At 44.5% G+C, this 26,751-nt stretch overlaps 1 protein-coding gene across 2 annotated transcripts in view; it reads right to left on the minus strand.

Annotated features, from left to right (window-relative positions):
- Positions 1-26,751, minus strand: part of XYLB (xylulokinase) — a 191,071-nt gene that overhangs the window by 121,303 nt on the left and 43,017 nt on the right. For both annotated transcript variants that reach the window (XM_060248075.1, XM_060248074.1), the window contains exons 9-13: positions 13,115-13,233; positions 10,014-10,095; positions 8,920-8,960; positions 6,243-6,358; positions 2,436-2,551 (exon numbers count right to left, since the gene is read on the minus strand). In XM_060248075.1, coding sequence (XP_060104058.1) covers positions 2,436-2,551; positions 6,243-6,358; positions 8,920-8,960; positions 10,014-10,095; positions 13,115-13,233 — 474 coding nt within the window. The remainder of the gene's footprint in view (positions 1-2,435; positions 2,552-6,242; positions 6,359-8,919; positions 8,961-10,013; positions 10,096-13,114; positions 13,234-26,751) is intronic.

Here is a 26,751-nt window from a genome sequence, read left to right on the forward strand (position 1 = left end):
GATTTATATCCCACCCTATACTCTGAATCTCAGTGTCTCAGAGTGGCCACAATCTCCTTTACCTTCCCCCCAACAGTGGGAGGGAGAGGCAAGCCAGTCCTGCACTGTGAGCTCTGCCATGTAGATACAAGCCAACAAGGCTTTTTTTCTTTTCAGCAGGAATGCACAGGAATGCAGTTCTGGCTGGCTTGGCACCAGAGGGTGTGTCCTAATTTGCAAATGAGTTCTGCTGGGCTTTCTCTACAAGAAGGCCCTGTGCAAAACAATGGTGATGTCAGGAGGTGTGGCCTAATATGCAAATGAGTTCCTGCCGGGTGTTTTCTACAAAAAAGCCCTCTGTGAAACAATGGTGCTGTCGGGGGTATGGCCTAATACGCAAATGAGTTCCTGCCAGGCGTTTTCTACAAAGAAAGGCTTGCAAGCCAATAAATATTCTTTACATCAAGGGTCCCCAAAATGTAGCCCATGAGCACCATGGTGCCTGCTGAAATCTCTCATGGCACACCAAGTGTTCTTAGAAAGTGGGGGAGCCAGAAGACTCCCACCCAGAAGAGCTTCTGATTTAGCCCTGAAGATCTGATTGGCTACACAGATGACAATAATGCTGTTTCAGTGGAAGCTGCACCAACAGTGGTTTTTTACAATTCTCTCCCACCTATTTTCCCAGTGTATATTTTTAATTACCTTTTTCTCCCCTACACTTGGGCTTCCTCTGTGTATTGCTCTGGCTCCTGAAGAAGTCATTTTGTGGTTATGTTAGAATTCCAAAGGTGCCCACAGGCTCAAAATAGTTGGGGACCCTTGCTCTACATCATTATGGATCGTATTTAGGAGAGGGTATTAGCAAGCTGCCCTTAGTTATTCCCCTGGATCACCCCTGCAATATTTCCTTTCCCAGCTGGGCCTCCTTCTGGGAGGAAGAGGAAGAAGAAATTGGATTTATATCCCACCCTATACTCTGAATCTCAGTGTCACAGTTTGTAGTGGCTGCCAATTAACTGCAACAAACACATCCTAAAACACCAGTGTTTTGATGCAACAGAAGTTACTGTCTCTTTAAAGCCCTATATGGCCGAGGACCAGCCTACCTAAGGGACCGTCTCTCCCCATATGAACCCCAGAGGGCACTGAGGTCAATGGGAAAAAATAAAATGACCACCCCCGGGCCGAGAGAGGTCAAGCTCCAAAACACCAGAGCACGGGCCTTTTCAGCTGCGGCCCCTGCACTGTGGAACCACCTTCCGGAGGAAGTGCGGGCCCTGTGGAACCTTGACCAGTTCCGCAGGGCCTGCAAGACCGTACTTTTCAGACAAGCTTACATTGATATCGACTGCTGAGTTGCTAGGAATAAAGGAACCGCCATCTATAATATTATTATGGAAAAATTTAAACTGGCAGAACCAGCACCAGAATATTTTTTGCTGCCAGATACATTTAACTTAACTTAAATTATGTATTTTAATTCTATTGACTGGTTTTTATATGTTTAATTTTTAATTGTTAAATTTAAAGTTTTACCTATCTATGTGAATGTATGAAATGTTGTTAGCCGCCCTGAGCCGCCTAGGCGGGGAGGGCGGAATACAAATAAAATTTATTATTATTATTATTATTATTATTATTATTATTATTATTATTATTATTATTGCCCAAATTGTTTATTTGCTGGTGCAAAGGACCATGGCAGGGGTGGCAAAACTTGGTTAATGTAAGAGCCACATAGAGTAAATGCCAGATGTTTGAGAGCCACAAGACAGGAGGGAGGGAGGGAGGGAGGGAGGGAGGGAGGGAGGGAGGGAGGGAGGAAGGAAGGAAGGAAGGAAGGAAGGAAGGAAGGAAGGAAGGAAGGAAGGAAGGAAGGAAGGAAGGAAGGAAGGAAGGAAGGAAGGAAGGAAGGAAGGAAGGAAGGAAGGAAGGAAGGAAGGAAGGAAGGAAGGAAGGAAGGAGATAGGGGAGGGAGAGGTGGAACAAAACCAAATTCAATTTTAAGTGTATTCTCCAAGTCACTTGCTGGCTTGGCTTGGAGAAGTGATTTAAAGGGAGAAATGCCTTCTCCAAGCTGGCCAATGGGGTGATGGAGGCTTTGAGAGCCACGCAATATGTGTGAAAGAGCCACATGTGGCTCCTGAGCCACAGTTTGGCCACCCCAGGACCATGGGATTGGGACAGAAAAGGAGCTCAAGAATCCTTCCCCACCACCACCAAGACACATACGGCGGTTAAGTAACTAGAGACTTGGGTTCAAATTCCACTTGTATCATGGAAGCTCTCTAGATGACCTTGGGCCAGTCACACTCTCTCACCCACCCCTACCTCACAGAGTTGTTGTGAGGATAAAATGGAGGTGAGGAGAATGCTGCAAACTGCTTTAGGTCCTTGTTGGGGAGAAAGGTGGGCTCTACATAGATCGAATGAATAAACAAACAAAAACATACCAATGTTTCCATTATTTCCGGCAGGTGTCGACGTTAACGCTTTGGAAAACTCCTCCCAGGAGCCAGAGGCAACTTCATCTCGAATCTTCTCTCTCATCAAAGAACCATTCTTAAAACTGAAATCAATTGCAGCATGAGAAACAGAATTGTCTTTATTTGATAATGACGTATACCTTAATTCATATGAGCCACCTTGGTGTAATGGTAAAAGTGTTGGGACTAGAATCTCGGATATTTTGGTACAGGGGTGGCCGAACTGTGGCTTGAGAGCCACGTATGGCTCATTCACACATATTGCGTGGCTCTTGGAAGGCCCCACTGCCCCAACAGCCGACCCGCGACAGTTATATGTGCATGGCAAATACACATAGACTGTGATCACACCCACTAAATAATGCACTTTCAATCCAGTTTCAATGCACTTTCCAACTGGAGCCAGTTTGCACAGTACAATCCAGTTAGTGCATTGAAAGTAGATTGAAAGTGCATTATTTAGTGGGTGTGATCGCAGCCGTGTTGTCCCTATTGACTGAACACGATGACCGCAAAGATCAGGAGGATTGGGGGTAGCCTGTGCTCGATACGTGTGATACGTAAACTCCCAGTATACATGTCTGAAACGGGCTACTTGGATATACAAATGCATGCCACAGATCAAATCTATTCCCCTGCACTTACGAGTCAGACCTATGCATGTTAACTCGGAAGCAAGTCCTATTCCACAGCACTTCTTATTGCCAATGAAATACGCATAGGACTGACTTCTAAATTCAGGGATGCTAGATTGGAGTCCAGCAGCACGTTAGAGACCCGCAAGATTTTCGGGATAAAAGCCTTCAAGAGCCAAAGCTCCCTTTGTCTGGTATCTTGCTTTTCTACCGCAAACCAAGCAGAGGACCAGCACTGACACTAAACACAGGCAGGGCTTTTTCTGTAGCAGGAACTCCTTCGCATATTAGGCCACACACCCTTGATGTAGCCAATCCCCCAAGAGCTTACAGGGCTTGTAGTACACGGCCTACTGTAAGCTCTCGGAGGATTGGCTACATCAGGGGTGTGTGGCCTGATATGCAAAGGAGTTCCTGCTACAAAAAAAGTCCTGAATATAGGAATGTAGTTCTGATGTATATCTTTGCCATATATTTATACTGATATTAAAAACAGTGTCTTTTCTGATTCTGACCTAAAAGGTGGCAAAAGGTGCGGGCCCCACGGGACATTAGCCAATTCCGTAGGGCGTGCAAAACCGCCCTCTTCCGGCTAGCCTTCCAAGATGGAGCCTGAAATAAACACCACGCCATCACTAACATTAATATAACTGAGAGAGCAATGAGATGAGACTATTTTAGACTGATTTTAGACTGTTTTATATTATGCAAAAATTTAATGGTAAATTGTATTGAAATGTATAATTGTTTTATTGTTTAACATGGCTTTTGCCACACCTTGTAAGCCGCCCTGAGCCTGCCTCGGCGGGGAGGGCGGGGTATAAATAAAATTTTATTATTATTATTATTATTATTATTATTATTATTATTATTATTATTATTATTATTATTATTATTATTAGCCAGCCAGTCAAAGTGAAGTCAGTATAGTGGGAGCTGGAGTTTCTCTGAAGCATACATGTTCCCATTGTATGCACTTTGGCTAGGGAACTATTGTTTGCTAAGGAGAGGTTCTTCTAGCTGTTCCCACAGAAGACATTGTTCTGGAGAGAGCAGACGCTTTCCCTAGGTCAGTGCCCTGATCCAAGACACATGGAACAACAATATTTCTGTAAAACAAGGCTTCAAACTCATTAAAGAGTGGCAGCTTTTCCACTGCGTCTCTGTGAGTTATTATGTAAAAAGCAGAAAGCACTGTTCAGGCCACTTGTTCTAGATTGTGCATCTTATCTGTTATTTATCAATCGCTGGTCTCCAAGTTGATTATTTTCTACACATTTTAAGTACGTTACCTAAAAGTTGTCACCTTGGATTGGCCCAAAGGTCCATCTACACTAGTGTTGTCTCCTCTGACTGGCTCATTGGTTTGTCTACACCAATATTCTCTCCGATTGGCCGACTAGTCACCGCTATACCACTTTTGTCTCTTCTGATTGGCTGCTGCCTTCCAAGGCCTCGGGCCCTGCCATCTAAAATGCATTACCTAAAAGTTGGCTAGCATGCTCAATATGAGGATAAAAACTGATGTTGGAAATGCAGGGAAATGTGTATTCTCTTTCTCTGCAATAGACTAAAATAGTGTTTTTGTGCCCTCTGCCTTCCTTTTATAACGAGGAAATGCTGTGGCTGTAGTCCAGGCAACCTGGGGACTGTAGTCATTAAGATTACACTACCTTTCTCATGCCTTTTTATACTTGTCACTTTCTGGGCCATCTAGTGAAACATCTGGGTTATGAGAGAGGGTTCCTGTCACCCTGGATACCAGACAGGCCCGTCCAGCTTCCTCCTTGCCTCCTGGGATGTTAGTCACCTTGACAACCAAAGTCACCCCAGATGGTGAGTGGAGACCATCAGAGACTGGGGAAGTTTAAACAGCACATCTGGGGCTAGGGTTGCCAATCCCCAGGTGGAGACAGGGGATCCCCTGGTTTGGAGGCCCTCCCCCCGCTTCAGGGTCATTAGAAAGCGGGGGGAGGGAAGGGAAATGTCTTCTGGGAACTCCATTATTCCCTACGGAGATTTATTCCCATAGAAAATCATGGAGAATTGATGTGTGGGTATCTGGGGCTCTGGGGGGGCTGTTTTTTGGGGGTAGAGGCACCAAATTTTCAGTATAGCATCTAGTGCCTCTCCCCAAAATACCCCCTAAGTTTCAAAAAGATTGGACCAGGGGGTCCAATTTTATGAGCCCCAAAAGAAGGTGCCCCTATCCTTCATTATTTCCTATGGAAGGAAGGCATTGAAAAGGTGTGCTGTCCCTTTAAATGTGAGGGCCAGAACTCCCTTTGGAGTTCAATTATGCTTGTCACAGCCTTGATCTTGGCTCCACCCCTAATGTCTCCTGGCTCCACCCCCAAAGTCTCCTGGCTACACCCCCAAAGTCCCCAGATATTTCTTGAATTGGACTTGGCCACCTTATCTGGGGCTGGGACTCAGTCCCCTGCTCCCTTGCCTGACTTGGCTCTGCCTCCACAGACACCACCATGGCCTCATCGCTGAAACAGCCTCATGCGTGGGGACTGGTATGCTGAAGAGATGATGCTAGTGTAGATGCGACCAATGGGCCGATCAGAGGAAATGGTGTAAAGAAAAAGGTAAAGGTAGTCCCCTGTGGAAGCACTGAGTCATTACTGACCCCTGGGGTGATGTCACATTATGACATTTTCTTGGCAGGATTTTCTGTTATGGGGTGGCTTGCCTTCCCCAGTCATCTACACTTTACCTCCAGCAAGCTGGATACTCATTTCACCAAACTTGGAAGGATGGAAGGCTGAGTCAACCTTGAGCTTACTACCTAAACCCAGCCTCCACTGGGATCGAACTCAGGTTGTAAGCAGAGCTTGGACTGCAGTACTGCAGCGTGCCGCTCTGCTCCACGAGGCTCCTCTAATACTGGTGTAGACAGGACTAATGGGCCAATGAGAGGAGACAACACTGGTGTAGACAGAACCAATGGGCCAATCAGAGGAGACAACACTTGTATGGACAGGCCAGTGGGCCAATCAGAGGAGACAACACTCGCATGGACAGACCAATGGACCAATTAGAGGAGACAACGCTAGTGTAGATGGGACCAATGGATTCAGCACAAAGACACATCTCATATTCACAGGCAAAACCGCAATAAAAGGTGCCCTACCACAGCAGGGCCATGTAGGCGTTTGTCTCCACTGGACTGCAAAGGATGTGGCCGTCTAAAGCAGGCTTTGGTTCTCTGATCCAGAGGAACAATGTATCACTCGTGCCAAGGCTAATCTGCGGGAGCAAGTAATTGAAGAGTTAGCACAATGTGCACAGAAAGCAATACAGAAATTAAATTAAGCCCATCCGTTAGTGGTACTAATTATCTTTAAATTACGCATTAAGGCAATTGGATTCTTGAGGTATCTGCTTGGTTTGCTGCCTCCATGCGGAAGGCAAAGATGAAGTCAGAGAATAAGCAGATGGAAAAGACTCAGAGGATAAGCCTGCACTCGTGGATCCATCGCCAAAAGATGACATCGTCAGTTCCTCCTTTTGCATGCATGAGGCCCCTCGCATTCCAACCCCCAATCAAACACCAGGAAGGGAATTGAACCAAGCTAGACTTTTAACTGGAGCTTCTTTATACACTCAGCCTTGAAATACTGAGTAAGGGAGACACCAAACAGCTTTGGATGCACATGCGAATCTTCCCCTGAACATACTAAGCCGCGCCATTGGCCCATGTGTGACATTATTACCTGCTGTGACTGGAAGCAGCTCTGCAGCCTTGGTGCTTGGGAATCCCTGACTTGGAGCTACCTGAGATTGAATCCAAGATGCTCCACTTGCAGGGCAGGTGCTCCACCACTCATAAGAACATAAAAGAAGCCATGTTGGATCAGGCCAGTAGCCCATCCAGTCCAACACTCTGTCACACAGTGACCAAAAAACCCAAGTACCATCAGGAGGTCCACCTGTGGGGCTAGAAGGCCTTCCACTGTTGCCCCGCCCCCAAGTACCAAGAATACAGACCATCACTGCCCCAGACAGAGAGTTCCAACAATACGCTGTGGCTAATAGCCACTGATAGACCTGTGCTCCATATTTTTATCTAAACCCCTCTTGAAGCTGGCTATGCCTGTAGCCGCTGCCACTTCCTGCGACAGTGAATTCCACGTGTTAATCACCCTTTGGGTGAAGAAGTACTTCCTTCTATCCGTTTTAACCTGACTGCTCAGCAATTTCATTGAATGCCCACAAGTTCTCGTATTGTGAGAAAGGGAGAAAAGGACTTCTTTCTCTACTTTCTCCATCCCATGCATAATCTTGTAAACCTCTATCATGTCACCCCTCAGTCAACATTTCTCCAAGCTAAAGAGCCCCAAGCGTTTCAACCTTTCTTTATAGGGAAAGTGTTCCAACCCTTTAATCATTCTAGTTGCCCTTTTCTGGACTTTTTCCAATGCTATAATATCTTTTTTGAGGTGCAGTGGCCAGAATTGTACACAGTATTCCAAATGAGGCCACCCCATCAATTTATACAGGGGTATTATGATACTGAATGATTTGCTACAGCCCTCCTCCCAACTTTGTGCCCCAACGCTCTCAAAGCCTATTTCAATCATTTATTTATTTACTTATTTACATTGTTTATAAATGTTGGCCAAACTGTGGCTAGGGAACCACATGTGGCTCTTACACAAATATCATGCAGCCCTCTTAGCCCCTTCTGCCCCTTCGGCCAGCTTGGAGAAGGCATTTGTCTCTTGAGAACCAGTCTGGTGTAGTGGTTAAGTGTGCAGACTCTAATCAGGTTTGATTCCCCACTCCTCCACATGCAGCAGCTAGTGTGACCTTGGGAAGGAGACTATAAGCCACTTCGCGACACCGAGTGAAGGGTAGGGTATAAATCCAATCTCCTCCTTCAAAGCTGTCAGGGAGGAGCACTGAGGGGTCCAAGGCTATGAAGGACTTTGTATGTGACAGCCAATACAGCCAATCAGGGTGTTTTTTGTAGCAAGAACTCCTTTGCATATGAGACCACACACCCGATGTAGCCAATCCTCCAAGAGCTTACAGAGCTCTTCTTACAGGGCCTACTGTAAGCTCCAGGAGGATTGGCTATATCAGGGTGTTTGGCTTAATATGCAAAGGAGTTCTTGCTACAAAATAGCTCTGCAGCCAGTTTGGTGTAGTGGATAAGAGTGTGGACTCTTAACTGGGAAAACTGGGTTTGATTCCCCACTCCTCCACATGCACCTGCTGGAATGGCCTTGGGTCAGCCATAGCTCTTGTAGGAGTTGTCCTTGAAAGGGCAGCTGCTGTGAGAGCCCTCTCAGCCCCACCCACCTCAGGGTGTCTGTTGTGGGGGGAGACGATAAAGAAGATTGTAATCTGCTTTGAGTCTCTGATTCAGAGAGAAGGGCGGGATATAAATCTGCAGTCTTCTTTAGATGGAGCCCAGTAACTGATGGGCAGCCAGCGGCATGGCCACAGAATAGAAGTGATATGCATGTGCCACGTAGCAACTGACAATAGCGAGGCCACAGCATTCTGCGCCAGCTGGAGTTTCCAAACTGATTCTGAGGGGAGACCAATGTACAGTGCATTACGCTAGCAGTCGAACACAAGCATTTAAATGCCCTTGATCTCTACAAGGAAAATGCAAGAGCGTGCTGAAATCTCTTCCGCAGAAATTAACAGCGCCTGGTTGAGTTTATCTAAAGGCATGTTCCAGCCAAAGTTAACAATGCCAAGTTGCTATTCAAGGTTGCTGCCACACACTCCTCGGGGTGCCTAATCTAATCAGACTGCCCAATATGAAGAGTCAGCATAAACGTGTCAACACTTACCGCGATGTCCCCTTCTGCAAGCCTCATTCCCACCAGAGATGCTGAAAAGGCAAATAAAGGAAGTCCAAATAAACACAAAATTAGGCTTTATGTAAGAAGCCAAGGAAACACCTGAACAGACACCATGTAAAAAGTCAGAAAACTCCATTCATGCCAACACCACATATGCCCTGAATTGTGCAATTAGTGCCATGAGCCCTATACTAGCTAGCACAGGGGTGTCAAACTCATTTGTTATGAGGGTTGGATGTGACAGAAATGAGGCCTTATTGGGCCCAGTCATGCATGTCATAAAATGGAAAGCCAGGTAGTGGAGATATAAACTTTATAAAGAACACAGGCAAACACAATTAAAGATTTTAAAAAAAAATTAAAATAAATTATGCTTAAAAGATTCGCAGTCTTGCAATATTTTGTTTATTTAAAAGTTTCTGATAAATGACACCTCTTGCTCTGGATTGCTCCATCCAAAACTGGAGACAATGTCTGTGCTGTAGCAATATTGAGTAGGCTGTTCAGGTGCGTGTCTGTTAAGTTGCAGACCTACTTTGGATTTATTGATATTCATTACAAAAAAAATCTCATGGTCAATGCTTTGAGCCCAAAGACCCAGGGGAAAACATGAAATGGCTGAGCATAGCAAGCTTTTGTGCACAAGTTGTTTCATGTGCTAGTGAGCCAATGGAGAAAATAGAGGGTTCGCTCTCCTTCGTTCCTTCTTTGCAGCTCTCAAACATGACTTCATTCTTGCAGGTCTCAAACATCTAACATTTATTCTATGTGGCTCTTACACTAAGCAAGTTTGGCCGCCCCTGGTTTATAGGCCACATGTTTGACACATATGAGCTAGAAAGAAAGGTCTACTGTATAGCTAGTAAGACTTACTTCCAGGTAACATGCCTAGGCCTAAGCTGCACATTCCATTGCTCATAAGAGGCCCTTCATGGATGGTTGAAGTCCACCTAGCACTGAAGCATTTCCCAAATAAAGAGGATTTCAACATATGGATTATATGAGAGCCAGAGGGAAATTATTCAAGGATTTCAATCATACAACGGCTCAGACTGTTAACAGAAGGTTTGTAACTTTCTTACCTGGATTGTCACCGGTAAAGGCTATAACTTTGCAGTTGGAATTAAAGCCATAGCGCTTAATGTAATACGGCGAAACAGAACCCTAAGCAGGGGGAGAGTATACAAAACGAAGACGGATTAAAAACAGTAATATTTCTCTCTCCTTCTTTTGCATTGAAATGTTTTGTTCTTTGGCAAAAAAAAAATATAGCTTGCTTTGCTGAAGATCTACAAACTTTTACAGAGAAAGCTATAGATTTCCCCAAATCTGCGGAAGCTCAAATAATTGTTTATACTCGGTTTTTAATGCACAGTGCCAGAAAATAAGATTTTTAAAGATTGTTTCAGACGGTGGCCATGTTGGTCTACAATACAAGACCTGGATTCAAGTCCAGTAGCACCTTAGAGCCAGACAGGGTGTGAGCTTTTGAGTATTTCAGGGTGTGAGCTTTTGAGAATTAAAAACCACTTCATCAGATACAAGTATGAATGGAGATCTCTGAATTTTAAAGGGCACCCACTAAGACATTACCTGGAATGAGATCAGATTCTCAAAAGAACACTGTCCACCTGACGATAGATTCTCATTTCTTTGACCTCTCTAAATATCACAGAGATTGCTGGTGGAGCACATTCATATGAAAATTAAGACAATCCCTCCCCCAACAAGAGTTGACTTGGCAGTCATCAACTACTGCGTTAGCTGCCTTTAGATTAACCTTGTTCCCAGAGGCCTGTGCGGGAAAACAGGATGGCTGAAATCAGTTTAAATTTGTAGTGTAAATGAAGAAGAAGAAGACGACTGCAAATTTTTACCCCGCCCTTCTCTCTGAATCAGAGACTCAGAGTGGCTTACAATCTCCTATATCTTCTCCTTCCACAACAGACACCCTGTGAGGTGGGTGGGGCTGAGAGGGCTCTCCCAGCAGCTGCCCTTTCAAGGACAACTCCTGCGATAGCTATGGCTGACCCAAGGCCATTCCAGCAACTGTAAGTGGAGGAGGGGGGGAATCAAACCCGGATCTCCCAGATAAGAATCTGTACATTTAACCACTACACCAAACTGGCTCTCTAGATGTGCCTATCCAAAATCTAAGCAACAGGTTAAAGTGTGTGGGGGGGGAGTGAGACAACCCAGATAGCCCAGACTAGCCTGATCTCATCAGATCTTGGAAGCTAAGCTTGGTTAGCCCTGATCAGTATTTGGATAGGAGACCAACAAGGAATACCAGGGCTGCTACACAGACGCAGGCAATGGCAAAACACCCTGGAATGTCACTTGCCTGAAAACACTATGGTGTCACCACAAGTGAGTTGCAACTGGATGGCAGAACTAAAAACCAAAAAAATGGTGACCCTTGACGATGGAGTTCAATAAACGGGACAGTAAATCTGACCCTAAAAAGCAGGCATGTGGGGGGGGGGGGAAGTGGAGAGTGCCTTCGAGTCGCAGCTGACTTATTGTGACCCCATAGGACAGGAGTGGCCAGTGGTAACTCTCCAGATGTTTTTGCCTACAACTCCCATCAGCCCCAGCCAGCATAGCCAATGGCTGGGGCTGATGGGATTTGTAGGCAAAAAAAAAACCATCTAGAGAGCTACCGGTGGCCACCCCTGCCATAGGACTGACAGAGGTGGTTTGCCATTGCCTGCCTGCACAGCAACCCCGGAGGGCCACCTTGGTGGTCTCCCGTCCAAGTACTAACCAGGGCTGAACCTGCTTAGCTTCTGATGAGATGGGGCCATCCTGGGTTGTCCAGGTTGGGGGTGGGAGGGAGAGAAACAAGCAGAGGAAATAGGGATCAGTCCCAAAACACAAGGTAAGAGGGGTACTCTTTCCAATGCTGTTTCACTTTCTAGAATGTGGCCCCCCCACCAGGGCTCTTTTTGTAGCAGGAACTCCCCCATATATTAGGCCACACACACCCTGATATAGCTAATCCCCCAGGAGCTTACAGGGTTCTTCATACAGGACCTACCCTAAGCTCCAAGAGGATTGGCTAAATCAGGGGGGTGTGGCCTAAGATGCAAAGGAGCTCCTGCTAGAATTCCACTCCTGGGCCACATACCCCTGATGTAGCCAATCCTCCAAGAGCTTACAAGGCTCTAAGTACAGGGTCTACCAAAAGCTTCGGGAGGATTGGCTACATCCGGGGTGTGTGGCCTAAGATGCAAAGGAGTTCCTGCTACAGAAAGAGCCCTGCCCCACACTGATTTAGAGGGGAGGGGGAGAGTAGGCAGGTAGATATTGTGTGGTCTGAACTCTCTGCTCACGACCTGAGTTCGATTCCAGCAGAAGCTGGATTCAGGTAGCCAGCCCAAGGTTGACTCAGCCTTCCACCCTTCCGAGGTCGGTAAAATGAGTACCCCAAAAAGACTGGGGAATATTATTAATGACCTTTTAGTAGCTTGAAAATATAATAGAAGTTCCAGTATTGTTACTGTAATGCAACTAAAATTTACATCGTATTTAGAGTTGCCAGCCTCCGGGTGGGGCCTGGGGATCTCCCGCTTTTACAACTGATCTCCAGATGGCAGAAATCAGCTCCCCTGGAGAAAATGTAATCTGTATTTACATTTAGTATCTACTGTATAATGCCAGTAATATGCACAATATATGTACACTGTAATCACACACACAAACACACACACACACACACACACATATATATATGTGTGTGTATATATATCGCAAAAGCTTTAATTGTACCTTTTTTCCACTTATGTATTTTTTGAAAATTTTATTTATTTCATACAAAAATTAAATGATAGCCTTATAATAATAATAATAATAATAATAACAACAACTTTATATTTCTATCCCGCCCTCCCCGCCAAGGCAGGCTCAGGGCGGCTCACAGCATAAAAATACATTATACATCAAGTTATACTTATAAAATCATGGTTAAAACAATTTGCAGATTATATTAAAATTAACATTAACAATATGGTGCTATAAACATTAAATCTTCAATAGAATTCAGTAACTAAAAGCATTTTCAGCGGCACTTCTTAGCTTAGCTTATAGTTGTGGGTGGGCCCCCCTATGTCTCCCGGCAACCAATGTTTTTAGACCCAGTCCGCCACTGGGAATGGCTATTAATGCTGCACTACTTACGGACCAGTATTTTGCTGCAGGGGACGGGATGGCCCAGCTTCTTCTCCAATCCAGGTGCGCAAGCATCGAGACAGGCCAAATTCCATATCTTTTCACGGATATGGAGTAAATTCATGCCAGAACCTGAGAAAGAAAAAAAGGATTTTAAAAACAGGGCCAGGTATCAGAAAACAGGGAATGCTCCTGCTAAGTAAGGACCTCAGGAATCTATGGAAAGGAGAAGGAAAGATACCCTGTGCAAACACCAGTCGTTTCCAACTCTGGGGTGACGTCGCGTCACGACATTTTCACGGCAGACTTTTTCCAGGGTGGTTTGCCATTGCCTTCCCCAGTCATCTACACTTCCCCCCCAGCAAGCTGAGTACTCATTTTACCGACCTTGGAAGGATGGAAGGCTGAGTCAACCTTGAGCCGGCTACCTGAACCAGATTCCGCTGGGATCGAATGCAGGTCGTGAGCAGAGGGTTCAGACCGCAGTGCTGCAGCTTTACCACTCTGCGCCACGGGGCTGCATCTATGGAAAATTTGCCCCCCCCCCCAAAATAGGAGAACATGAAGAGAAGGGGAATCAGCAGCTAGGGTTGCCAACCTCCATGTGGAGCTGGGATTACAACCAGTTTCCGACTGCACAGGTCAGTTCTCCTGGAGGCAACTTTGGACTCTATGGAATTACATCCGTTAGGAACTTCCCTCCCTAGGCTCCAAATGTCCAGGAATTTCCCAAGCCAGAGTTGGCATCCCAATCAGCACCAAACTGAGGCACTCACTTGGTAAGAGTCAGAGCACAGTCTGGCGCTGCCCCTTTCTTCCTTTCACATGAGAGATACTCTCCTTCCTGCCTTCTTTTAAAAAAAATAAACGTGGGAACCCCCCCCCCTTTTTTTTTTAATGCTGATATTTCCCACAATGTTCCTTGTTTCCCAGATTCAGTTTAGTCAATCTTTGCCTCCCAAGTCTCACCTAGCAACTGGCAACTCTCTCTTTTTTCCCTCTAGACATCTGTCCTGGTATCTTCCAAGGTGCAGAAGTCAAGCTTGTAGATTTGTACTTCCTTGGGGTTTCTTCCTACCTTCTTTCCCTTGCTCTTTCCCCCTCCAAAAAAAGAGTACCATTCAATCAGCTCTTCCCTCTGGGATCCTGCCAGTTCTCCAGTAGCTTCTGGAGGAAGAAGACATCAAAACGTGCTGCCAACTGGCACGAGGCTGAACTGGCTCCTTTGCCATGGGCCAGGAAGCAATTAGCAGCCTGGCAACGCTCCATGGACATTTATTTCACTGGGATAAGGAGCGTGAGCACCGTTCAGACATCTAACACACGGGTGTGAGCTGTTGCACAGAAACGGTACTCCCGCCGCTCAGTGCACAATATATCCGTCACCGACACCCCCTTAACAATGCATAAAACACATCCAGCGCTGCACACAGGTCAAAATTAACAGAGCCCTGCAAGCAAGGCTGAGAGCTCTTGGTCTGAACGGTATAAGGCCAAAAGAAACGGGCAAGAGAGAAGGAAATGAACGATAGCACTCAACCCAATTACAGAATTGGGCCAGATGACGATCTCAGCAGCCTGGAGAGGCCACTAAGGACACATGAAGCTGCCTTATATTGAATTAGCCCATTAGTCCATTGAGGTTAGTATCATCTATTCAGATTGGCAGCTCCTCTCTAGGCCAGGGGTGTCAAACGTGCCTCCTGGGGGCCAGATCAAGCCCCTGGAACGTTTCTATCAGGCCCATGTGCAAGTCTACTTTCTTCGTCCTCCCTCTTGCTTCCTTTTATGTCACAGCTTGCTTTGGCAGGCTTGCTCAATCACACAGGAGCCACAGAGCCTCTGTTTTCTCCATTGGCTGAGGTTTGGGAAGGAGGGAGAGCTTGCTTTGCCAAGCTCTCTCAATCGCACGGCAGAGCTATCGAGCCAGGCCTCTCTTTCTCCTATCGGCTGAGGCTCTGCCCTCCCCTCATCTCCTGGGGAGGGAGGGAAAGAGCCAGAGCTTCCTTTGCCCAGTCCCCTTGATCACACAGGAGAGATTAAAAGTCTTTAGTTGTGTTTGTCTGTATAAAGTTTACATCTCCACTACCTGGCATTACATTTTATGACACACATGGCCCAGCCTGGCAAGGTCTCACTTATGTCAGATCCGGCCGTCATAACAAATGGAGATGCTGGGAATTGAGCCTTCTACATGCCTAAGCAGATGCTCTACTACTAAGTCGCAGCCCCTCCGCCTAAGGAAGAAACCTTCTGATCCTGTGTCCCCGATATGCTCTACAAAACGAATGTGTGTGTTGGGAAATGCATTGGGTTGTGCGCGCTGGAGCCAAAGGCTGAGCTGCCCTCTAACGAGGCAACCAGTCTAAAAATCAGGGCTTTTTTGTGGCAGGAACTCCTTTGCATATTGGACCACACACTCCTGATGTAGCCGGTCCTCCAAGAGCTTACAGCAGGCCCTGTAAGAACAGCCCTGAAAGCTCTTGGAGGATTGGCTACATCAGGGGGGTGTGGCTCCATATGCAAAGGAGTTCCTGCTGCAAAAAAGGCCCTGCTAAATACATTTTCCCCAAAAAAGCTGGGGACTGCTCAGTTTCCAGAATGTGAGTATCAGGGCTAAATTCTGCTTGGAAGTGGTATCCTATGAGCCTTCGCATTTCAACACACACACCCTTCCCGATGTTAAAGGTAAAGGCAGTCCCCCGTGCAAGCAGCAGTCGTTTCCAGCTCTGGGGTGACATCACATCACAACATTCTCACGGAAGACTTTTTATGGGGTGGTTTGCCATTACCTTCCCCAGTGGTCTACACTTTCCCCCCAGCAAGCTTGGTACTTATTTTACCGACCTCGGAAGGACAGAAGACTGAGTCAACCTTGAGCCGGCTACCTGTACCCAGCTTCTGCCAGGATCAAACTCAGGTCATGAGCAGAGAGCTCAGACTGCAGCACTGCAGCTTTACCACTGGAGAGCCAGCTTAGTGTAGTGGTTAAGTGTGCGGACTCTTATCTGGGAGAACCGGGTTTGATTCCCCACTCCTCCACTTGTACCTGCTAGCATGGCCTTGGGTCAGCCATAGCTCTGGCAGGTTGTCCTTGAAAGGGCAGCTGCTGTGAGAGCCTTCTCCAGCCCCACCCACCTCACAGGGTGTCTGTTGTGGGGGGGGAGGAAGGTAAAGGAGATTGTGAGCCGCTCTGAGACTCTTTGGAGTGGAGGGCGGGATATAAATCCAATATCTTCATCTACCTCACAGGGTGTCTGTTGTGGGGGAGGAAGGTAAAGGAGATTGTGAGCCGCTCTGAGACTCTTCGGAGTGGAGGGCGGGATATAAATCCAATATCTTCATCTACCTCACAGGGTGTCTGTTGTGGGGGAGGAAGGTAAAGGAGATTGTGAGCCGCTCTGAGACTCTTCGAAGTGGAGGGCGGGATATAAATCCAATATCTTCATCAACCTCACAGGGTGTCTGTTGTGGGGGAGGAAGGTAAAGGAGATTGTGAGCCGCTCTGAGACTCTTCGGAGTGGAGGGCGGGATATAAATCCAATATCTTCATCTACCTCACAGGGTGTCTGTTGTGGAGGAGGAAGGTAAAGGAGATTGTGAGCCGCTCTGAGACTCTTCGGAGTGGAGGGCGGGATATAAATCCAATATCTTCATCTACCTCACAGGGTGTCTGTTGTGGGGGAGGAAGGTAAAGGAGATTGTGAGCCACTCTGAGACTCTTCGAAGTGGAGGGCGGGATATAAATCCAATATCATCTTCTTCTTCTTCACTCTGCGCCATGGTGCTTTCTTCCCGATTCTAGCTTTGCATAGAGAGGTTGTGGTAAGAGAGAATCAAGGGTGTTATCATGCCACACATTCCAGGGCTGAACCCTAGGACTGAAAACAGGTTCTAGGACTGAGTTCTGTTGATCCCAAATTCAAATTAAACCTTGGAAATGCAGCGCTAGTCGCTTCGAAGCCCACCATCACAATGCAGACACGACGCACAAATAATATTGGCGTGAGAAAGCGATTCTCCTTTTGTATCCTCTGATTCATCCGTCTCGGCGACATTTTTCTGCATCCAAGAGTACCACTTATGGTGCTTTCCAGCAGGCAGGGGACGGGAAAAGGAGGAGTCCATTAGCAGCAGACAATGCTGCGGCAGATTCCTGCAGCAGAATCGTGGGATAAATTAGGAGGCATCTAATTAATTGATGGCTTTGATCTGCGTGAAGCAGAATTGATGCAATTTAATACACTGAATTTTGCCTCATGCATCATTACATTCAACTCAGGCTTGCAATTTATGACTTTAAATAGGCCAGGTGCTTCTTAGCATCTTAGATAGGACCTGTGAGCTGCTGCGTCATACTGGCCAGCAGCGGAGAAGTCCCGCTGGTTCAAATCCAGTGGCCGTCTTTCTGCCACAGCCCCTCAGTGTGGAAACGGTAATGTCAATCTTCCTCACAAAACTGCTGAAAAGGTTACTGAGATGAAGAATACTTATTTTAGCATTTATGCACCATGTCTTCTTCTTGTTGTAACTGGTGGCAGAAAGCGCCCTTAAGTTGCAGCCAACTTATGGCAACCCCCTGCAGTGTTTTCTCTAAGCTGAGTTAGTGAAGAAGATATTGGATTTATATCCCACCCTATACTCCGAATCTCAGAGCGGCTCACAATCTCCTATACCTTCCTTTCCCACAACAGACACCCTGTGAGGTAGGTGGGGCTGAGAGAGGTCTCATAGAAGCTGCCCTTTCAAGGACAACCTCTGCCAGAGCTATGGCTGACCCGAGGCCATTCCAGCAGGTGCAAGTGGAGGAGTGGGGAATCAAACCCAGTTCTCCCAGATAAGAGTCCGCACACTTAAACACTACACCAAACTGGCTCACTAGTGTGAGCGAGATCACAGCTTTTTTAGCCTCCAGCTCACACATTTTTGGCTCCGCTCAGGAAAAATGGCCCCAGAGCAAGCCAATTTATGCATCAGCTCACAACTTCAATGCCAGTAGCTCACAAAGTAGAATTTTTGGTCACAAAACTCCACACTTAGAGGGAGCATTGCCCCCCTGGAGGGTTTTCAAGGCAAAAGACATTCAAAGGCAGCTTTGCCTTTGCTTAGCAACCCTGGCCTTTGTTGGTGGTCTCCCATCTAAGTTCTCACCAAGGCCAACCCTGCTTCGCTTCACAAGATCTGATGAGATTGGACTACTCTGGGCTATCCAGGTCAGGGTGCTGATATTGCTGTAATTATTAGGCATTAAACTGGCTGAGAACTATTTTGTTGTTTTTTTTGAACGAGCAATCTGCACTTGGAATTATGGCAAAGCTCTTTGGTAGCCTACGACCCACTTGGAACTTTAAATTGCTGAAATGCAGGGGACGCGACAAAAACGGAACTCCGCTGTAGCGTTAACTGTTTCTTTCAGTAATATTTACGCAGAAAGGGCATCCCGTTTCTGTAGACTGTGCCTTAGAGCCTATTAGCTCAAGAATTCTGCTGTGGTAGGCCAGAGCCAAAGCCATAAGGGGAGAACCAATGAGCCACCCCTGCCCGCATCACAAATATTCCAGGCCCCTTTCTTGAACCTGCAGCTTTCTTTTTAACAAAGAGTTTCCATCCCCGTCTTCTTAGTGGGAAAACAGAACAGGCAACTGTTCCTACCCAATTGCTCAGGAAGGACTAAAGTTTTCTCCTTTTCTTTTCCAGTCAAAGAATATAAATGCATTGGGATGAATGTCTAACACTTGGTCGATTTAGCCATTTGATATGAAAAAGTAAATGCATTAAATCATTTTTCTGGCCTGAATTCCTTTTGGCCCTTCAGCGTATCTTAGCTCCTGAATACGGAGGGGATACCTTCTATTTACTTTGTCTGCATCTATTTTAAAGGAGGGGCATGGGGTTTTTTAAGAGCCCCATGGCGCAGAGTGGTAAAGCTGCAGTACTGCAGTCAGAGCCCTCTGCTCTCAACCTGAGTTCGATCCCAGCGAAAGCTGATTCAGGTAGCCAGCTCCAGGTCGACTCAGCCTTCCATCCTTCCAAGGTCAGTAAAATGAGTCCCCAGCTTGCTGGGGGGAAAGCGTAGATAACCGGGGAAGGCAATGGCAAACCACCCCGTAAAAAGCCTGCCATGAAAACGTTGTGAAAGCAACGTCACCCCAGAGTCGAAAACGACTGGTGCTTGCACAGGGGACCACCTTTGCCTTTTAAAATGTTTTTTTTTAATTGCTACTTGTTTAAAGCAAAAAACCAAGAGTTGTCAGATGACCATATTCCGTGAGACACTGCAGTCTTAAAAGGAACATATGGCAATTCAGAGATGGAATCCCTGACTTTCCTGAACCCTGAGAAACATTTCATCAGAATCCTCTTGTGCCAGTTTGCAAAAAGGCCACGACGGCCCCGTTCATTAAACTCCATCTGCACACAATTCTCTAATCTTCCTCTTGCAAAACGCTGCCTCCAATCCAACAAAACCAGTAAAACCAGCCCGCTAATGCTTGCATTGTAGACCTAAGAATATTTATTTAGCATGTCGAGTAATTTAGTCTACCTCAATAGGGCTTGAAGGGCCATGACCTACAAAAGCCAGCTGAATGGCAAGCTAAGCCACCATCCGAGGAAAATTAAAGTCGCAACAGTGGGATTGCTAAACAATCCAGAGATCCACGTCCCCAGTAATAATGGCCTCCCAGTAACAATGGCCAGCGAGAAAAAGAGCACTTTTAAAAACCTTTCTGGGGAGGGGAAGAAATCGTGTCCTGTTAACACCTTTCGGGTACACGCTGTCCCTGACCAAGACCAGATCAACGAGGAAGGAGGAATGCAAAGGCGGGGCAATACCTTTTACCTGAGCGATTTGTGCCGCTTGGGGGTTGGGAGCAACGTTCTCCCTAAGCTGCAGAGCCTTGTGAGCAAAAATTCTACTTTGTGAGCTACTGGCATTACAGTTGTGAGCTACCGCATAAATTATTGTACTCTGGGGTCATCCTTCCTGAGCTAAGACAAAAATCTGTGAGCTGAAAGCTAAAAATCTGTGAGCTAGTTCATGCTAACTCAGCTTAGAGGGAATACTGGCTGGGAGTCGTAAAGCAAAGGGCAGCAGCTCATAGCTTCGAGTCTCCCTATGTAACCATGGCATCCTAAGCAGAGTTAGACCCTTCTGAATCCATGGAAGTCAATGGGATTGTAAAGGTTCACCTCTACTTAGGATGACACCATAAAACCTACCAATGAACAAAATGTGATTAAGCATCTTCCTTTTCCCATTTATACCCTACATGTGAAAACTGCTCCTTCAGCCACCTGCTATGATGGACAAGATTCCTAGCGTCCCAAAAAGCAGCAGTTTTCAACCTTTTCCAGCATGGTCAAATCATAGAATCATAGAGTTGGAAGGGACCACTAGGGTCATCTAGTCCAACCCCCTGCAGAATGCAGGAAACTCACAAACAGCTCCCCCTAAATTCACAGGATCCTCATTGCTGTCAGAGGACCATCTAGCCTCTGTTTTTGGAAGTCTATGGACTTTTTCTATGGAGATTTTGATGTTAGAATCATAGAGTTGGAAGGGACCTCTAGGGTCATCTAGTCCAACCCCCTGCAGAATGCAGGAAACTCACAAACAACTCCCCCTAAATTCACAGGATCTTCATTGCTGTCAGAGGACCATCTAGCCTCTGTTTTTGGAAGTCTATGGACTTTTTCTATGGACATTTTGATGTTAGAATCATAGAGTTGGAAGGGACCTCTAGGGTCATCTAGTCCAACCTCCTGCACAATGCAGGAAACTCACAAACACCTCCCCCTAAATTCACAGGATCTTCATTGCTGTCAGATGGCCATAAAATAATTGAAGAGATCTTGAACCCAGATGGGAAACAGGAGATGAAGGATATAGGCCTAGAAATTGATTGGATAAAAAGAATAGCAACGGCATATACAAAAAAGAACAACCTCCCAAGGGAAATTCACGTAAGATTTATGAGAGTTTCCACATGTGAGAAGATCCTGAGAACTTCAAGAGGAAATGAGATAATGTGGAAAGGAAACAAGATTAAAATCATGAAAGATATTCCCTGGAGGGTAAGACAAAGAAGAGAAGGCTACAGGAAGCTAGTGGCGTGGTTGGTTGACCAACCCATCTCCTTCAAATGGCTGATACCAGAAGGAATTTTTTTCGTGTACCAAGGTAAAAGATTCAACATAACATCCTCGGAGAAAGTGCAAGAGTTCTGGATGGAATATATTGATAATCAAGAGACTGAAACGGAAGAAGAGCAAGAAAGAGAAGAAGCTTCAAGCAGCACCTATAGGCAAAGTACAAAGAAGAAGAAAAATGGAAAAATAATGACAAGATCGCAAGCATCGAAAGAGAAAAGAGAGATATTAGATAGTAATCTAGGACAGAACAATGGATAAGAAGGGACTAAAGATAATATCAGTGAACATCAATGGCTTAAATGAACCGCATAAAAGGAGTAAGATATTTCTTCAGCTCAAGAAGACCCAGTCTGACATAATATGTATTCAAGAAACACACATCAAAAAGGAAGATCAAAGATATCTACAAAATAAGAAATTGGGTACCCTCTACCATTCTTCCGATCTCAGGAGAAAAAGAGGAGTAGCTATATATGTGAAAGAATGGATTAACTCTAAGCTACTCTATTGTGATGGTTCTGGCAGAATTGTGTTGGTGGAAGTCGAAGTGGAAGGTAAAAAGATGATTATAGGAAACATCTATGCTCCCCATAACAACCAAGATAAATTCTTTGCTGAATTGTATAAGAAGTTAATTGAATTTGAAAATACAAGTTATTGTATCCTGGGAGATTTCAATGCTGTACATGACGTTCTTAAAGATAAAAAAACTGGGAAGAAAGGGGGGGGGAAAAGGCTGCGTGGCCTACTCCCCCAAACCTTCTTTAAGATGGCAGATGAACTCAACCTGGTGGATACTTGGAGAATGAAGAATCCCCAGACGTCAGACTTTACCTTCCATTCTCAAGTGCATGATACATGGTCCAGATTGGACATGTGTTGGATGTCAATATCAGTGGCAATAGCAGTGGAACAGGCCGATATACTTCCAAAAGTTTTTGCTGACCACAACCCAATACAGATAACTCTGGGAAAGGCAACCCTCAGGACTCGTTGGACATTAAATACGCAAATCTTAAAAGATAAAGAATTTGTATTGGACTCAAAAAAAAAGATAAAAGCGTTTTTTGAACAAAATCGGGAACATGATACTCCAATCCAAATAATATGGGACGCCTTTAAAGCTTTTTTTAGAGGTTTAGCAATTTCCTACTCAGCTAAAAAAAAGAAACAAAGAACCCAAAAGTATAATGATCTATTGGACAAACTACGTAGACAAGAAAACATCCAAAAAGTAAATAATACAGAAGAGATTAAAATAAGGATCCACGCTTTGCAACACCAAATAAATCTACTGCTATCAGAGGAGCTTGAGAGGAAACTAAAATGGACTAGACAAAATTACTTTGAGAACGCGAATAAAACTAGTAGATGGTTAGCCTTCAAGCTGAGAAAAGAAAGAGAAAAAAAAGTTATCAGATCATTGAAGGATGAGAACCAAATAGAAATGGTCAAAGAGGAACAATTGAAAGAAATTGTGAGGAAATTTTATCTGAAGCTATATAAGAACCAGCAAGTATCTGAGCCCCAGCAAGATGAATATTTAAAACAAGCCAAGATGAAACAAATTACAAACCAGCAACGGGAATCTCTGGAAAATCCGATAACAATGCAAGAAATTGTGGAAGCGATTCAAGGCCAGAAAAATAATAAGACTCCTGGTTTAGATGGTTTGCCGATTGAGTTTTATAAGTGTTTTGAAGAGGTGCTTTTAATACCATATAAACGTGTTTTGGAAGGAATAAGAGAGACAACTAAAATACCTGAATCATGGCTGGAGGCGTTAATTACATTAATATATAAAGGTGGGACTGAACCTACAGACATTAAAAATTACAGACCGATCTCATTGCTGAACGTGGATTACAAAATTTATGCGACCATACTAACAAACAGGCTTAAAAAGATTATCCCGAATATTATACACGAAGATCAATCTGGTTTTATTCCCGGAAGAGTAATGAGACAAAACGTTAGAATATTAATGAGTGTCCTGGAATACTATAAAGAACATCCAGATAAACAACTTGCGGTAATTTCATTGGATGCAGAGAAAGCTTTCGATAATGTAAATTGGAGCTTTATTTTCAAAACCTTAACATCAATTGGCTGTGGAGAAAACTTTGTAAACTTGATCAGGTCTATTTATGCAAGCCAAAAAGCGAGAATAAATGTTAATGGCTCCCTGACGGACCCAATAAAGATTGAGCAAGGCACAAGGCAAGGCTGCCCGCTGTCCCCTATTCTCTTTGTTCTAGCATTGGAACCGTTACTGCAAATGATCAGAGAAGATTCGGAAATCAAAGGAGTGAGAATTAAAAAGGAAATCTATAAAACGCAGGCTTTTGCTGATGACATATTAATTACGTTGGAAAATCCAAACTCCTCAATTGGAAAGTTGATGTCTGCCTTAAAACAATATGGGGAAGTAGCAGGTTTCAAAGTCAACTATCAAAAAACTAAGTTCTTAGCTAAAAATATGACGAAAGAACAAATATCTGAATTAGAAGTTGAATCAGGATTTGCCTATGAAAAAAAAATTAAATATTTAGGTATAAATTTAACAGCAGAACTGAAAACCCTGGTAAGAGATAATTATGAAAAAATATTAAAAGAAATTAAAACTGACTTAGAAAAATGGAATGAACTGCAAATCTCTTTACTGGGAAGGATTGCAACAGTCAAAATGAATATACTGCCGAGAGTGCTGTTTTTATTTCAGATGATCCCTATCATCCTCCCAAAATCCTTTTTCAAACAACTTAACAAAATAGTGGCAAAATTTGTTTGGCAAAACAAAAAACCTAGGATCAAACTGAAAGTCCTACAAGATAAGAAGGAAAGAGGTGGGTTTGCCCTACCAGAGTGGCAGATCTACCACAAAGCGTGCATCTTGACTTGGATCAAAGACTGGCTGTTATTAGAAAATAAAAGACTTTTAACTCTGGAAGGTGCGGACCTTGTTAAAGGTTGGCACTCGTATATATGGTACGAAGACCCCAAAAAAGGGAGCATCTTTTTTAGACACGAGATAAGAAAGTCTTTGTTCAAGATTTGGGCTGAAATTAAAAAACAAGTATATAGATATACTCCCAGATGGCTCTCCCCAGTGGAAGCTTCAGTGCACCCCAATCTTTTTTGTTGGGGAAACCACCTTACTTATGAATCGCTACTGGATCCCAAACACGAATTGAAAATCGAGGAAAATGTGGATATGGACTGGTGGCTTAAAATGCAAGTTAAATCAAGATATAAAAAGGACAATGAAGTAGGATTCTCCAAAAAGTTAAATGAATTTGATTGCATTATACTAGGAACTGACCGGAAGCTTACTTCAAAAATATATAACTGGTTACTCGATTTGAAAATGCAAGACGAAAATGTGAAGGAAAATTGGATTAAATGGTTACAGGATTTTGGTTATACCATCGAACTAAGCGAATGGGAGAAAATATGGAAAGAGAATTTAAGATTGACAAAATCTGCCCAGCTAAAAGAAAATCTATATAAGATGGCTCATCGATGGTATTTTACCCCAGAAAGGCTTTCCAAAGCCTTCCCAAATGTATCGGATAAATGCTGGAAGTGTGGTAAAGTAAAAGGTTCTTTGTTCCACATATGGTGGAAATGTGACCTTGCAAAAAAATACTGGGTGCAAGTTTCGCTTTGGTGTAAAAAGATGTTAAAGATTAATATCCCGCATGTGCCAGAATTGTACCTTTTGAACATATGTAAAATCCCTATATCTAAAACAGCGAAAAAGTTATTGTTTTATATTATTACAATAGCGAGGACCTTATTTGCTAAATATTGGAAAACGTCTCAGATACCATCCAAAAGAGAGTTTATGTTAAATCTTTTAAATGCTGCAGAAATGGATATGTTAACATGCAGATTGAATGACGGGAACATGGAAGAGTGTGAGAAAACGTGGTATCCAATGTATGAATGGGCAAAAAAATTGGGATTTGAATGGTCTTGAATAGAGATATTAATATTATAAATATTTAGTTTCTTGTATATTCGCTCCAGAAGATAAAATGTATATAGGATTATGAATAACATATTTTTTGTTGTTGTTATTGTTGTAAATGCTGAATTGTTGTTTAGTTGTTACTTCTTTGGTTGTTTATTGTTGTTGTCTTCTTTTTGTTGTTGTGCAATGTTATAATAAAAAAAAAATGTTTAAAAAAAAAAAAAATAACCTGGTGATCTACAAGTCCAAATTTACTCTGTATAATGACTCATTCCACCCACCCAGTTCAGCTTTCCATTTTCCACAGTGCCTAAGCAGATGTTTCTGAGCAACTAACAAACATCCCACAAAGGGTGCTGCTTCCCCCACTATGGACTCCAAGCTAGTGGCATTGCAATGTACACAGTCTTTGCATTCGGAGATGACATCCCAGCCACTGGCCACCCTCTTCTTCTCCATTCCTCCTTCTAATCTCCCCTATGGTTCCAACTCATTCTTTTGACCATCAGCTGGGCTTTTTATGTAGAAAAAGCCTAGCAGGAGCTCATTTGCATATTAGGCCACACCCCTGACACCCAGCCAGCTGCTCCTGTGCATTCCTGCACGCGCACACGCACACACACACAAAGCCCTGACCATCAGGGCACATTTTACTCGATCAACGTGTATCTGCAGTGAAGAAAATCTGAAAATACTGTTTCCAGGGTTAGATCTGGGTTTCCAATATACAAAGTGCAGAGCACTGGAAAGGGCAGGGGCGGCCATCAAGAAGGGCTGTCTTACAGCCTACAGGCTGGGAAACACTGACGGAAAGCAAGATGCGGGAGTGAGGGGAGAAAATAGGGCTGGTTGGGTAGGAGTGGCAGTAAAAGCCATGACTGCTGAATTGCAACTGATAATGAAGCTCTGAAAAATGCATCTTCCTGGACTAAATCTAGACCTGGGTTTCCCATCTCATTACCAAAGCTTACCATTACTCCACATCTACTACCTCTCTGCATATCACACCTAGTCCAATCACCCCTGCTATTGTCATTTGCCTGCAAATGTCCTTTGGCATATGAAATTAATTCACTGTCCAGTATATATGACAGATGGACTCCCATCTAGCTGTATCTGAAGAAGCGATCGGCGATTAACAAAAGCTCCTCTGCTGCCACAAATTTTGTAAGTCTTTAAGGTACTACTGGACTCTTGCTCTTCTCTACTGCTACAGTTAGACTAACACAGCGACCCATCGTCATCTATCAATTAAAAACCATGGATAGATTAGCTCCCAGTTCAGTCTCTGGCAGTTTTAGAGGTGCAGACGGAACTTCTGACTGTGATCTAACAATGACTCGAGTTTGTAAAGTTCTTGCCAACCTTTTATTTGCAAACTCTGCTCCTATTAGCCTCCTTAAGCCAAAGTCCTGGATTCTAAGTGGTGCCTGTTACAAGTCTGAACACACAGTGCAGTCTGTGTAACAGCAGATGCTTCCAAAGTGTGTGTGGCAGGGGGCTCGGGGGGGGGGGCTGTC

This window comes from Heteronotia binoei, chromosome 10, assembly GCF_032191835.1.
Source record: "Heteronotia binoei isolate CCM8104 ecotype False Entrance Well chromosome 10, APGP_CSIRO_Hbin_v1, whole genome shotgun sequence".
Lineage (NCBI taxonomy): Eukaryota > Metazoa > Chordata > Lepidosauria > Squamata > Gekkonidae > Heteronotia > Heteronotia binoei.